Source organism: Cyclospora cayetanensis, unplaced genomic scaffold (genome assembly GCF_002999335.1).
Source record: "Cyclospora cayetanensis isolate NF1_C8 unplaced genomic scaffold, CcayRef3 CcayRef3_contig_120, whole genome shotgun sequence".
Lineage (NCBI taxonomy): Eukaryota > Apicomplexa > Conoidasida > Eucoccidiorida > Eimeriidae > Cyclospora > Cyclospora cayetanensis.
Genome location: NW_020312060.1, coordinates 22,101 through 36,811, shown reverse-complemented (window position 1 = coordinate 36,811; position 14,711 = coordinate 22,101). Strand labels below are relative to the sequence as shown.

Genomic DNA, 14,711 nt, shown 5'->3' with positions numbered 1-14,711 from the left:
CCTCCAACTGCAGCAGCAGCTCGAATATGAACAGCAGCAGCAGACGCACAGTAGGGATGCACACAAGAGCAGTAACCGCCTGGTCTAGACGAGCAGCTGCGTTTGAGCGCCCTATTCAAAAGAATGGCCTTGAACAATGCGTTGGGGGAAGCACCGCGTGATGCTGGCGCCACTACAAATGCTTGCCTGGGCCGCACCCAAGGTCAGTAAGCCACTTTAGTCTTTACGAACGTTCGACGACACATACATTTCGGTGTTCACCGCTTTGATTTTTGAGTCATATGCTCAAAGGTGCATATGCATACCAACTGGGCAACTACCTGCCTACCGCTCCCGGGTGCAAAAAATCGTAATCCATAGGGCGCTGTAGTGTCAAAGTAAAACGAGCAAACAATACGGCGGTTTGTACATTCTGTTGCAGAGCCTGTACAAACTTGCTGGTGATTTATCCCAGCAGTCCTACTCCACTTAGGGCAGGAGGTAGCTGGGGCAGTCAAACTTGCTGCATTTGCTGCAGCGGGCTGTCAGTGTCTATCACTTTGGTCGAGTTGGTATTCCAACATTCCTTTTATAAATTCGCTGGTGCAGCACCCACTCTGGTACATACGGTGCTGTGTCGTTCAAAGCATATTCGTACATAAGTGCTTGTTTCGCACTTGCTCTTACTGCGTCTGCGTGTGATGAAAACTCCGGTGCTGTGAGAGTTTTTGAGTTCGCGCCGGTATCGCCTGATGCTGCATTATTTGGAATGGGCTCCACTAAAAATTTGCTTTTGAAATGCTTTTGGATTTTCGACGGCCCGGGGTTTTTTTTTTCCCAAAGAAAGTCAAGGGGCCTTCGCCCCGCAGAGCGTACAGGAAGAAGCCGCAGCCCACAGGAGAGTGGTCGCTTGCCATCAGCACACCTGTGGAAGGAAAAACAAGCAGCAGAGCCTGCTGGCTTGTATTAAATGCAGGTGCATATTAATTCTAAGAATTAAATCAGCACGCAGGGGTAGGGCGTAGAATGTGCTGCTCAGTTTCGGAGCCTCGCTGCATGAGGACAGACGAAGACGCAAGAAAAAATATAGGGAGCGACACACATCAGGGAACCCACATTGGCAAAGAGGCACGCAGATGCACGAGATAATAAAGCATGCAACATAAAAAAAGGTGTGCAATGGCGAGTGAAACTGAATAAAAGACATACGGCTTGACCAAAAATATGCGATAAAAAGACCGAGAGAGTGAAAAAGAGCAACAGGTTGCTGTAGGTGAATGAACACTTGGGAAGTAACAATTAAAAAGAGGAATAATTAGAAAGGGTTCCCCAGTGCATACCGAATTGAACAGGCAGATAGACACTCAGACGAAGTGGTAGAGATGCGCCACCTGTCTACAGGAAAAGGTGTATCTAGAGGCAAGGAGATGAGAGGGCTATTCAGACACACAGCCACACACGCGAAATAACACACAGGAATACTTTTACTGGGTTCTATACACAACGCACGGCGAAACACACGTGCAATAAAGTAACTATATACGGCTACTGTAGGCGCCCTTGCATGGGTGTGACGATACTTGTCTCCTTTGGAGTGGCAGCAAAGTACGCGCCGGGTATGGCTCGCAGACTGGCGGCAACGGCAGCCATTGACCAAAAGAAGACCCTGTCGCACCACTGCAGCAAGGCAAACACATGCAATGCAGAGATGAATACAATTTACCCCACTGAGTGCCAACTGTAGGACACACACCAATAGTTTGCAAGAAGGAAGTCTGTCGCGCACATATGCTGAATGGGGTACTCTAAGTCGACCAAATCGTTGAGATGACCTGCTCTCGTTTAGGTGGATTCTTAATTTTCAATGCCATATACTCAAAGAGTGCCGTTGCAGCATTACACAAGCTCAGTACGACAGGACCGGACAGGGACTGCTTTGCGTTGAAGATGACAAAAAGGGGGAATACGCACAGAAGGGGGTCTTTCAACTATCTTCTGCCCTAAAACGCCCTTCTTCATTTGTGTCTGGTATTCTTTCAATACCCAGTCGGGGTCGCTTGTGTCTAATGGAGGACGGCCGTCGGCTTTCTTATACGTTGGCAAAAACTCAACTGGGGCTTCCCGCAGTTGCTGCACCACAGGAATATGTACGCGCTTATGACAGTAGCAGAAATCGTATGCAGAGCAAACAATGCGAAGGTGACAGAAAAGACGAGCGTCGAAGAATTAAAATCTTCATTAGAAATACACTAAAGCACACAATGGCGAGCCAAAGTACTTGCTCAGGAGTAGTGCTGAAGTCCCCACGTAATCACGCGACAGAAAACGGGCACGGAATCAGGGAAACTGAAATTTGAGAAGATGCACGCGTTGGGATGTACATGGCGTTCCATGTCTTGGCAATGATCTTCTGTGCATTCGTCGTATTGTAGCAGCCCCTTAATATCCAGCTTTTGCAGCAGGGGCACTGCAAAAGTAGCGCAGATAGACCCCACTACCCACAGAGTGGCCAACAACGAGAAGAGCACGAGTGAACACCTCATAGCTACTTCCTTGACTTAATTGCAAACAAGGAAGGCGGATGTCGCTGAGGGGCCCCCAGCTTATCGAACCTCACCGCCTCACCCCTACCCTAGTGATCACTGCCAAAAGCACACGACGCACTATTAGGCTAGACCCCACCTTTGTGGGATGCCCGATGTGCATACGGAAGCGGCTCCTATAAATATATAAAGCTGCCTTTAAGGCAGTGCACCCATCCACATATTACGTTTGCACCCATACAAATGTAAAGACGGTGCACGCACACAGATACAAACGAAGCGGCAGATCCCTATACACGCGTCCTGCATATCGACACATCAGCACATCGGGGTGGCATCTGGCTGCACCGCACGCGTGGCGGCTTACTGTACACTTCCGGCGAGGCCTGTAGCCTGAAGTTGAAGTCCCCCGCCCAAATGACGTGATGGAAAACACGTGCGAAGTCGACGTCTATGGAGCTGCCATAAATTTGACCCAGCTTTTTCCGGATGTGCTGGCGAGCGCGTAACCGCTCCTACAGCAGTATGGCACCAACGGTACACATAAAAAGGCGTGGATGCATGCTCGGACAGGTGTATGCAACCAACGTGCATGCAGATACATATAAAGACATAGGCAAGAGGCTCACGTGCTTAGCGAAAATAACCGGAAACTACGCGGAACGGCGGCGCATAAACCATGGTGTGTATAGTATACAATCAGCGCAGCAGATACTTCGAATGAAGGCAATGGTTCAACTAAACTAGAAAAACTCCCACTCACGCAACAGCTCAACGTAGACACGGAGGGGGAGACAAGGCCACAGTTGACTGCATACGAAGGAAAAGCCAGGCAGCGAGTAACTTGAGGGAAAGTAATTGTTGCAACTCAAAGGGACCCCGGCATACAAAGGAGGCGAATGCATGCATGGAGCCACAGTTAAACGGACATGCGCAGAAACACAGCGGGAAAGAGTAGCGAAAAAAGGCCATGGGAGAGAGAGGCGGAGATACATAAGTGCATTGGACTGACCTTAACGCCTGAGGCCGGCATGTGACATCCGACGAAGCAAACAACTTGATCGTAAATACTGAGCACCAGCGTAACTGCACCCTTGCTCCCATTTATCATTGCTGAGGCGTAGAACACCATACGCGTGCAACATCGTAGGTCTATCCCTAAGTTCCGACCCAAAAGGGAACTAGCTGTTGAGCTCTGAGTAGCGTTGACCAACCGACACAGCAACGTACTGAAGGAGAAGGCCTTGTATGCAAGTGGTTTGACTGGTCCCTGGGGGCCGCATACGGACTTTCGAATCCAGCAAGCCAATGCTGCGGAGAGAAGGCAAAGCGCCGGCGAAAATGTGCAGTTTCAAGTGCGCTAGAAACAAATCACATGCAAGACCTCCTTAGTGTATGCCGTGACTGCCACTAGAGGCTGTCGCTGACGCTTGAGAACCGAGTACGGTAGCCCGTACACTGTTCTTCCTTTGGGGTAAAAACGTTGCCTTAGAAGCATTCCCTACAAGTAGCTTTCTTCTTTGTCCAAGCTCCTTTGCCAAGTCCCGATATCTTTCCGTCCCCGATGTTCACTCGTAGGTAGCGTTCGCCGTGCTCGACCTCCAGGTAGAGGCCAATGGTGCTAAAAATATTGTCATCTGCATGCGGCGACAGAGTATCCCAAAGTCGGCGCCTAGAGCAATTATAACTATAAAACCTAGAGTCTCATTCGGCGCGATGGCAGAAAATCGCTGATGGTGCACCCTAGTGGTGTGCTATGTGGGATCACAAAGTCATCCGGATCTGAGTGCACCTACTGGTGACTTCCTGAAGTGTGACCACGTATATATCGTATCCGGGGTGTAACCAGTCCTTAAGAGGCTGCTGATTAGGCCCTGGTTTGCTGAGGCACAGTGTTGAGTGTCTTTGGATGAGTGGAGGCTCGTCGGTGTGAGTGCTCGCATCGCTTGAGCTGTCCTGGCGGCTCTCCATCTCAATATCTGGATCAATAGTGAGAGAAGAGGTGGTGGACTGCGCTGCCTCGTACTGCAGACTTTGAGATTCACTTTCATACAAGTTGACGAGTGTCGAGGCCCCCTTTGTCGGAGTTTGCCCTGAGGTGGCAGAAACAAATGAAAGCAAAATTGATGCTGGAGGGGACGTGACATGGAACGGCCCATTACCTTTGGGCGGACCAATTGATGTTGAAGTTGGAGAGAAGAACGCAAAAGACTTTGAACGGAAAAAGGCATGGATGATCGGGAGAAGGCAAAGCGTAAGCATCTTAAGCAGAAGACGGGGAGAAGCGGAGCTAGTGAGGCAAAAAGAGGCATCCACAGTCGCAGATACACACGATAAGGGCCAGCTAAGGGGATGAATAATGGCGAGCAATTAAAAGGTGACGATGTGCGGAGCAAGGTGTACGGCAAGGGAGAAGGCAAGCTCATACAGACAGGCAAGCATGAAAGGTGCATGCTGACGTACAATGCCAGCAGAAATAACACCGTGGAAGACACAAACGGATCAGAGGATATAATACGGGTACGGGTAGCTGCGCAGCCATTGGCAGAGAAAAAGGAGGGGAGGTGAAGAAAGCCTGAAGAGGCGGGATCCGCATATAGGACCTATAAACGGATGCACCCGAGGTATATCTGACGGAGGGGCACAGCCGCAATCAACGGACTTTTTGGAAAAAGTGAAAACAGGCATATGTTTTGAGGGGAGGCGAGCGCAGAACAACAAGGCGATCAAGTAAGCAGCAGCAAGACCGAATGGAATCAAGACACGGAATTTCGAAGACTGTGAGTCAGCACACCTCTGGCATGAAGCTGAGCTTCCAGCGAGGATATGTACTCCGATGCAAATTCCTGATACTCCGTGTTCCTGCATTTCAGAGCAAAGACAGAAACAGGAAATTCCTCAGACCATCCAACATACACCCATCATACACATTTCAAAGACACTGAAAAGGACAAAACCCCGATCAACGACCCAAGCTACCGGAAACACAGCATACACACATATGCAGAACAACACGCGACAAGCAGGATGGTAAAGACTGCTGCGTGTAGTGAGACGCATCTACCAGAGAATCGTAAGACTTTTTACTCCAAAAAAAGAACATTTCTGGCATGGCTTCTGCATAGGCTTCACGCGCTAAACACCTCTAGAACCCTAGATATAAGCAAATAGACAAATACTCAACCACGGATGCTTGCCAATCTGCACTTTCATGTTAGGCATCTCCATGCACGGAAGCGTTGAAGGACACGCGCACTCGCGAACACAGCCTGGCTCGCTGAACCCGAAAAGACCTGCATTGGAGCCCAGTACATTTTACGCGAAAATTCATAAATAAGACAACGTGGACATTCGATAGGTATACGAACTGGTAAAAATCCCCATATGAACCTGCTGGAGACGCATGACAACTCATAGAAGCACAGCCTCATCCACACTGCAGACTGGCTCTATAAACCGCCAAGCCTAGAAGCCAGCCCCTATGGGTCTTTTCCTCCACATGCTTCTCGTGCTTCATGCTATGCCAAGACTGCGTGCTGTGCCAAAGCTCTCTCTGTGTGTGACAGTTTTACCACGTGGCGACACACAGCTTGAGGGGCTTGATTGAGGTGTCTATACAGGTATCCTCGTCACGTGGTAACGGGAGACCCTTCTCAGCAGGAGAAAGTAGAGTCATGATTTTCGCCTTCTCATTTTTGGCAGCGAGTCCAGGGATACTCATGGAGGGCTGGGAACCCAGCGGATGGGCGGTAGTGCACGTGTTTCTTGAATTGATCAGAAAGGGCCTCGGCAACTCTACGGTGCAGCAGTTGCTAAACAGTGAAAAAGGGCGATCACAAAAGATTAGCCCGCAGCCTTCGCCAGATAGGCAGTCCAATCCCAATCCCATGCATGGGGTCACCATTCTACACTCCCACCGCATGGCTAGCTCGCCCTCTTCGCTCATCTGTTGCAAGCACTCATGCTGCTGCTTCTGGAGCTCTTGCTGCTGTTCGTGCAGCAGCTGTTGGTTTTGCTTTTGCTGTCTTACGTTTGGAGGAGGCGCGGGAGGGCCAGGCAGAGCACACCGAGATTGGTTCTCTTCGAAAAGCGGATGCACGATGAGGGGCACCACATCGTCGAACGGCAGACAACCGCCACCACAATCTGAGTAATCAGATGCTTGCCGCTTCTGCTGGTCATGAATCTGCGTTTGGCCAGGAGGCGATGCAGGGGAGTCTTTCACCTCTGTGCCTCCCATCCTGCGATGGCCATCTACGGCGTTTGCCGTTGGCATTAGCGCCGTCTGCACTTGACCAAGTACCCTTTGACCTTCCCGATCCTCACAAACGTGCTTCATGCCAGGGCCTTTGTTGCTCAAATTAGTGGCATTGCTGCTGCTCTTGCTGCGATTGCAGCTTTCATGTGTCCTGCTCCGTCGAGAGGTGGCATGCGAGAAGCTCTGGGCGAGACGGTGACGAACTCCAGCGGTGAGAGGGAAGGCAAAATGGATGGAGCTCTCTACGTCATGTATATGGAGCGCCGGAACCCTGCAGGCTGAACTCAGTCGCTGTGCCTCTTTTCCATCTCTCTTTCGTCCGCAAGGCTACTTGAGTGCCGGCAGTGCTGCCCATTGGTCCTTACGCGATTACGGTTGGTCTACAGGCACCAAGACCACTTCTTGACGTCTGTGTAGCAGTTACTTACCCCATGACATTGTTAAAGCCCTGCTACGTTGGTGTTGTGCCTGCTGCCTCTGTCGATGTTGCGGAGGCTGCCGCCTGACGATATAAATGGCCTTTCTCCCCGTGTAGAAGAAGATGATGAAATAAAAATCAGGGATTAACGGCCACCACAGCCCGAAAAAGTGACCCCCGTGAATTCTGATAGGAAGATCCCTTCAGGAGCTCCACTGCTTGCTTTTCATGAACGAACTTTTAAAAACCTGCAGCCTTTAGGAACAACAAGGTAGTACGGGGGTCTGACACATGGGAAAGTGGCTAATGTAATTGCTACGGCGGCCGTTGTTTGTAGTGGAGCATTTACTGCTGCTGCTGCTTCGCCAGCTGCGGCGTGGACTCCACGGCTCGATGATGCCCAGCTTGCGAATGCCGCGCAGCAGCATGAGTTTTGCGAAGCAGATATGTTGTATAATTGGGCTGGATAGGAAATTGCTGGCATAATTTGGGGAATATACCCCTAAGTCCTAAAGAATGGATATCCTTGGACGCAGGAGATGGCACGCAGTCGCCTCCTGGCAGGCGCTGTGACCACAGGGGTATTGAGAGCTCTTTCCGACAGCCTCCGGAGATACAACCAGGGGAAAATCTGTAACATGCTACTTTTCAACCAATACGGCTGCAATGACTTTGGCACACGCATGGTAAATTGCGTTTGCTAGCTCACGGGGGAAGACCATTGGGCACCAAAGGACCGCCTCTACTGCGTTTCTGCAGATGCCCCTGTCAACCCCAAAAGCATATTTCCCCCTCCACCCACAGCTAATATTTCCTCGCTCTCCAGAGCGACAACACTGGAGGGGGCTTTTGGGAACTGCAAACCTCATCTTGATGCCAGGGGGCCGGCGGGGGCACAAAAAGAAATGCGAAATTGAAAAGCGTAGAGAATTTTCGCAAGGCTTACCCTGAATGCAAACCCAAACGTATGGGTCGACCCATGCGATGGCTGCATGGATTGTTTGCTTGGCTTTGTACTCAGCTGCCCATAGCAGAGCTCATACTCGCTAATTGGGCAGACCAAGGTGAAACTACTGGCTCACACGATGGCTTGGGATGCCACGGATGCACATGCGGATGCGAAGGCGCTTCCTGTCAATCCCTTCACACTTAGTATAAATTCATGCCGGCCAACACTAACGGTCGGCATGCGCCATGCTGCTCTGTTCTTCAGCCGGCATGTGCGACAGTTCGATATAGCGTAAACCAGAACACGTGAAATAGAGGTGCAGCGGCTGTCCAGAGAGCAGCGAAGTATCGAAGGTAGGCGATGAGAAATCGTTTTTGAGTCCACCGGAGCTTAGGCGCGCAACCGCTTTTTTTAAAAAACGAAGAAAACGACGGAGAGCAGCAAACAACTGACTTTCCAGCCATATTCTAGTACTAGCTACATGATTCCCTTTAGATACACCAGTATGAACGCCAGTATGCAAAAGGAAGGACCTATGGTCACCGGGTGCAGCAGCACTAAGCAAGAAAGGACGGCAGCAACAAAACAGCGCAGACACCGCGAGACCAAACAGAGGACATCTGCGCTTCTACCAGTCGTCCACTTTTCTCCGCTTGATTTTCCTCCTTTTTTCTTGCCTAGTGAGTGTAACGTTGCCCCCCTGCTGTTGCTGAAGCATTAGTTGCTGCTGCTTCAGGTACTGGTGCTGCTGCTGTAGCATTAGTTGCTGCTGTTGCAGCAACAGCTGCTGCTGCTGGATGCACTGCGGCCTCTGAGCATCGCTGCCCACGTAACTATCAGCCCTCCCTCTTCTGCTGCATACAGAGGAGGGTGCAGCACCAAGAGCGCTGCTGCTGCTGCTAACGTGTTGGTGCTGCAGCTGCTGGGGTCTAGCGAATTGGGCAGAGAAGGATCGCAGCATGCTGCCACTGCCAGGCGGAGCAGGCTGCTCCTGACAAAGCTGCTGCTGCTGCATGTGCACCTTGCGAAAGGCATGATCTCCCAGGGCGGCAGCAGGAGCAGCAGAAAGAAGGAACGCGGCAATAGTTGCCGCTGTAGCCTTGGCGCTCTTCTCTGTACTGCCCCCGTTACTGCAGCCACCACTTGAGTTCCCCGCAGCACTTGCAGCGAGAGAAGAAAAGAATCCTTGCTCGTCGCTCCGAGCTTCTCCTTTTGCTTCTGGCAACTCGTGCTCCAGAAGATCCACGAGGGTGAAGCGGTGGTACCTGTGAGCCTCGGGTATGGGCAGGGGGGGCAGCGGCTGATGCAAGGAAAAGAATTTTGTTTGGTGCGGAAGGGTGTTAGACAAAAGGCCAGGACCGTATATGGCACGGGGTCTTAAAGTAGCCAGACAAAGCCGCGCGCAGAAATGAGCTTCCTGCTGCTTCACAAATGCCGTCCTGCAGCACGCCTCTTTCACAGCGGGAAAGTGGGATATGAGCAACAAAGCCACGGTGCTACGCCTCTACGCCCATCGAAGGAAAGATTCGAGCAAAAGACGGCACCCGCCAGCAACTAGTCGCAAGGCTGACTACTTGGAAAGAACTAACAAACTACACCTACCTCTCCGGATGCAATCCCAGCAGATCATCACAGGCGTTCGGCGGACGCCAGGGGTCTGGCATTGGAGGGGCGCATTTGCAGAAAAAGGGGCATGGTAACCCCTCTGATCCGGGGAGATCTGAAGATATGTGATGAGGCTCTTGAACTGGCCCTGCCATCCCCGCTGGAACGCAGATTATTAGGAGCAGTGGTCACGACGGCCCTTTTTGCCAAAGATCGTTCGAGCAAAACAACGAAAAAGCACTACGCCTCGTGCTTGCTGCTGCCTGTTCCTCTTGGTTGGTTGTTTCCCTCGTGGCGTCCATGCCCCTGCTTTCTGCGAGACGGCCGCCTTCAGAGACTGCTGCTGTCAGGCTGGGTGACGAAGGCGCCTGTGCCTGCCTTGTCTGCTGTTCGAGGCGGAGCTGACGTATCTTCCAGCGCTCTCTGATGTCACCGACGCCGAGACTGCTCTTGCACTTGCTCTTGATATGCTCTTTGCGGTGTCTGGCGTTTGTGCTGCGCCTTTGAACTGTTGCTCCTGCAGACTTGCACGCCACTGTGAGCCCTGCAAGCTAGCAGGGTTTACCGGGTGTCAAGCAGTAGCAGTAGGCACATATCTGATGCTCATGAAATGCAAGAAGTTCGCAGGAGAGGGTGGGAGGCGCCATTGCTCCTGCAGGCGGAGGTGAGGGGTTTGTTCGCATGCATGAATACGGGCGCTGAAGGTAATGTGCGCTTCGCCAGATGCGCAACAGCCAACTGAAGAGAGCAAAGGACGCACACGACGGCTGCTCTCACTTTGGCTTCCAGAGTTGCTGAGTGCAGGTTTGCCGTTTCTCAGTCCTGCCTACACTCGCAGCTGAGAAGTAGCAGGCCCGACAGCTTTTGCATAGACATTCGGCGAGAATAACTCCCACCAAGGATCTTGCCGTAATCTTCGAAGGCAAAAATGCGCAGAAGTCCAACAGAGTGATGGCTTTCGCACTCGAGAGCGCAGGCGCGAGCAAAGCAGGGGGGAAGGCTTGTGGTGATGGGGTGTCCAACCGCCAACATTCGAGTCTGCCCTTAGTTCTGAGGATAAATTGTTCGACAATAAAATAATGCGGCTACAAGGGAATTAACCAGAAACTACACTTTCGTCCAGTCTGATAATCCCAAGCCATTTCTTGAGTTCTGTCAAGACTCTTTGACTTGGTGCATGCACAACTCTGGCTTTGATAGTACCTTTCGAAATAAAGAGCTCCCTTGCATGACGTGAATGAGACGCTTTTTTTTGCGTTGTGGCTGCTCAGATTACTGTTGTGTATATTGCGGTTGGGGGTCTGACTCTTATTAGCTAGGTTATTTTCTCCTGACGGTTAGTGAAGTAACGGCCACTGCCTGGGCCAAGCTACGCATAAGCACTTTCTACCACACGTTATACTATTAAATATTGATAAAGAATTGACTGTGTAGCTGGGTTTTCCGTGTATCCTGTTGCAGACGAGACTTTCTAAACACATGAAATCAATCCTGTGTGCATAACACTACCTCTAAAGTATCTCGATAAACTTATTCCCTCGCTCAATGCAGGCTGAACACAGACTTTTTGGGTGCTCCACAGCAGAATTCCCTCATTCAACTGCCTGCCCTTCCCAGAGTTCCGAAACCAGGGTAGAGGGGCAGATAAGGGTGCGCGTAACTGCACACCCTAAGCACTTCTAGCATTCACAGCTAGTTGGGCTTGGAACCTAGAGCATATGCGCACATTATTTCTTCTTATATCGAGTCACCAGTGATCTGCAACTACAAGCAACGCTGTACTAATTGTTAGTACAAGATTCTCACCTAGTGTAGCAGACAGTGCTTCAGTTGAGTTGAACATGGTACATCTTCCCCCCAACCCGCTTTGCCAGTTATAACAGCACGCCTCAACGCCCTGTACTTGTCCGTCAACACCAACTGTGTGAGGGAAGGTAAAAACGCTCCCGCCCTTCTACCACTTCCCAGGCGCACAGAAGCGCGAAAACCGCTGCAAACGAGATAGGCGATTGTGTGCATCATCTGCCAAAGTGTTCAGCGGGAAGAACGACACATGCACTAGCCAACAACGAATGAGGAGTCAAATTAGCATAAGGCTCCGACATGGCGGCTTGCTCTTGTCGAGTCGCTGAAAAGTGTGATTTCCCTGGTATGAGGAAAAAGAAAACAAATACATAAGGAAATCAAAGTACACTAGTTTAGCATTGCCTTCAGAACGAAGAGAGCAACATTGACATGCAGCTACAGCTGATACATGCAGGATAATGGACACCAAAGCCACAAAGACGCGTGAGGAAGAAGGTAGGGAGAATATCTGAGAGCGCCTGCGCTTACAGCTCAGTGTGGCAAAATACTTGACAATAATACCGGGTAGCTGTTCAAGCAACGCATATAGGTGCAGATAAACTTTTCAAGCAGAGCATGCGCTAGTAAAGAACATTTCTTAAACAACGAAAGGAACTCAAGGAACGCTCTCTAGTGTGACAAGCGTTTTCGACAAAAATGGCAATTTCTCGCGCAGGCAACGAAGCCCACAGCTGCTCCTCCGTCAACCGCTAATGCTGGCGTTCCTTACCCCACCTCACCAGATTCTCCCGTGTAATGTGTTCTCGGCGCTCGTTTCCCATAGAATGCAGTGCTTTTACGGCTCGACGTGAATTTTGCGCCTCCACACAAGTCACTTGCCTGCCCGGCAAAGTCCGCAAATTACTCAGAGAGTTTTTAAAATACCTCTTCAGGAAACCATTGTTGACCACTATATGGCACCGCTGACTTCCAGGGAGATCGATAAACAACGAGAATTGATTTGTGAGGATGGGAAATGGTCCTAGTCACCTTGCTGCAAATTTCTGTATCTTGTAGCCCTCTGATGTACCTTGAAAAGCCTGCCAAGCCGCCAGGACGAAACCTTCAAGCTCGAAATACACTGCTGCACGCTGACTACCATAATACCACTTTTGTCTATCAGGCTTTGCGCATACATTCCTGCGCACTGTAGAGCTACTTTTCAAATCTCCCCGCTGCGAAGGGTGCCTACTGACCATGGGCCAACAGTTTCATGCCAGGCGAGCAGAGGTGGTGCTAAGAGTAGACTAAGGATGTGGGACCGCAACTGGCAGACGAGCTCACTGTCATATTACAAATCCACTCTGCACAAGAACCTCAAGCCGAGTAACTGGAGCTTTCGGAGCATATACGCACAGAAGCTGCAGAGGAGTGCATTTAGTGTGCTCGGCTTGCCCAGCTGCCACAGGGTGATTCGCAGATGTCATGTCATGGTCATTTTGCAGGGGCATCATAAAGGTACACCAGAACACACTAACGAACCTTGGATCCTTTCCCATGATGAGGCTCCTGGGCACCCAGAAAGCATGCGGACATGAGTTAAAGCAAAATTGAGTGATTTCTTGATTTGCGGCAGAGCGGAAGCAAGTAGTATAATGGACACAGTTGCTGAGTCCGTTGACAACGTAGATGCTCTCCAGAACCTTCAACCCCGGCAATCCGAAAACGGTCCATAGTCAATCAGCTTATTCTCATTCAGTAGCCGAAAGGCTATGCAAATAGCCGGGCTCTGGATAATTGGGCAGCTTCGGCTGCTGAACATATGGGCATGGTAGTGCATAGTTCTCTGCCAGGGGACGAATTTCACGCGCCTGCCGTAAAAGCTGTACTATAGCGTGATTACCACCATGGCACCAAAACAAGGTGGCACTGTGCTTTACGCAAAATCGCGCGTCAAAGAGAAGCCACAATTTACAAGTGACGGATTTGCTGGCTTTTTTTAAAAATCACAGCAGGCCATTCTCGATGTGGCAGTGCTTCAGCGTTTTGCCCATTGGAATTTTGGCAATAGTAGCTAATGCATGGAGGTGACGCGCATGACACGCCTTCAATGCCGATAGGGAACGTGGACGGTCACACAAAAGAGCGAATACAGTGCAGAATATTGAATTCATCAGGCGTTGCGAGGGCGCGTTGGCGATCACATTGGCGATCACGTTGGCGATGCCCTAAATGTACTTTACTTATAGTTATACAGCAGGAGGCACCCACATAAGTGAATGACTTTAGACTTTCAAGCGTCCTGAAGACTCCCCTTGAGGTACAGTAGAGCCCTGTGGGCATAAACAGCATATTGACACCCATACGAAAGTGCCGTCATTTTTTCAGGCGCCACGACGCAGGGTAGAGTTCCTTTTCCCGCACGTGATACATCTGCTCAGTTTCGATGATGCGATGAAAACGCAATGAATTTTCGCGGTGAGAAGCTGCAGCCTTGTAGTAAGGAAATAGCACCTATCACTAAACGAGAACATCTGTCATCAGGACGAAAAATGATGCTCATCATCGGGCAGCGCAAATGCTGGAGGACTGGTATGGAAGGTGATTACTGTCCTTATCGCAATATCCGTCTCCTTTGTGTAAGTCAAAGACTGTGTTTTTTCTTAAGTAGAAACTCAAAGGAGCGGCTATCAGAGCAACTTAAGCAATGGAACTTCGGTATTAAGATGCAAGCCCAAAGAACTTCGGAGTGTCCTTGCGGGTGTGGAAGAGTAATGGCCATTACTTTACGGTTTCAATTTTTTGCCAGATCTTACCCAGTTCCTACGTCGGAACGTGGATTCCCAGCCACACTACGGGTCTTCAAAGTGGTATCTTGAAGGCCTCTGCATACGAAATCCTGCATGCATTCGCATACCACTGCTTGGCCCGCAGCACCTAAAGCAGCAGCCGAATGTGTCGTAGGTATGCGCTCTTGAGCCTTTTGACTGAAAATCGAGACAAGTACTATACAGCCAGCCATTGAGCCCTCCTGGAAAAGTAGGCTCAGAAAATCCCGATCAATTTGCTGTTGCACTTCAGCTGCGGCAACAAAAAGTCCAAACGACACGCAGTTATACTTGAACCTGCGAGTGCCACAGTGGAACGCTGTGTTGCGCCTGTCAACAGTGCGAA

At 50.5% G+C, this 14,711-nt stretch overlaps 2 protein-coding genes across 2 annotated transcripts; both read right to left on the bottom strand.

Moving 5' to 3' along the window:
• Window positions 1-534: 534 nt before the first annotated feature.
• Window positions 535-6,861, bottom strand: LOC34620114. The gene is made up of 12 exons (XM_026336317.1): window positions 6,095-6,861; window positions 5,317-5,384; window positions 4,319-4,615; window positions 4,028-4,159; window positions 3,753-3,833; window positions 3,535-3,635; window positions 2,890-3,037; window positions 2,361-2,446; window positions 1,951-2,109; window positions 1,560-1,656; window positions 797-904; window positions 535-758 (listed from the first exon to the last, which is right to left on the bottom strand). The coding sequence occupies exons 1-12, from the start codon at window positions 6,859-6,861 to the stop codon at window positions 535-537; spliced, it is 2,268 nt and encodes a 755-aa protein (XP_026192102.1).
• Window positions 6,862-8,775: 1,914 nt separating this feature from the next.
• Window positions 8,776-9,907, bottom strand: LOC34620115 (auxin response factor 7). The gene is made up of 2 exons (XM_026336316.1): window positions 9,750-9,907; window positions 8,776-9,586 (listed from the first exon to the last, which is right to left on the bottom strand). Exons 1-2 carry the CDS (start codon window positions 9,905-9,907, stop codon window positions 8,776-8,778), a joined length of 969 nt encoding a protein of 322 aa, XP_026192101.1.
• Window positions 9,908-14,711: the final 4,804 nt, after the last annotated feature.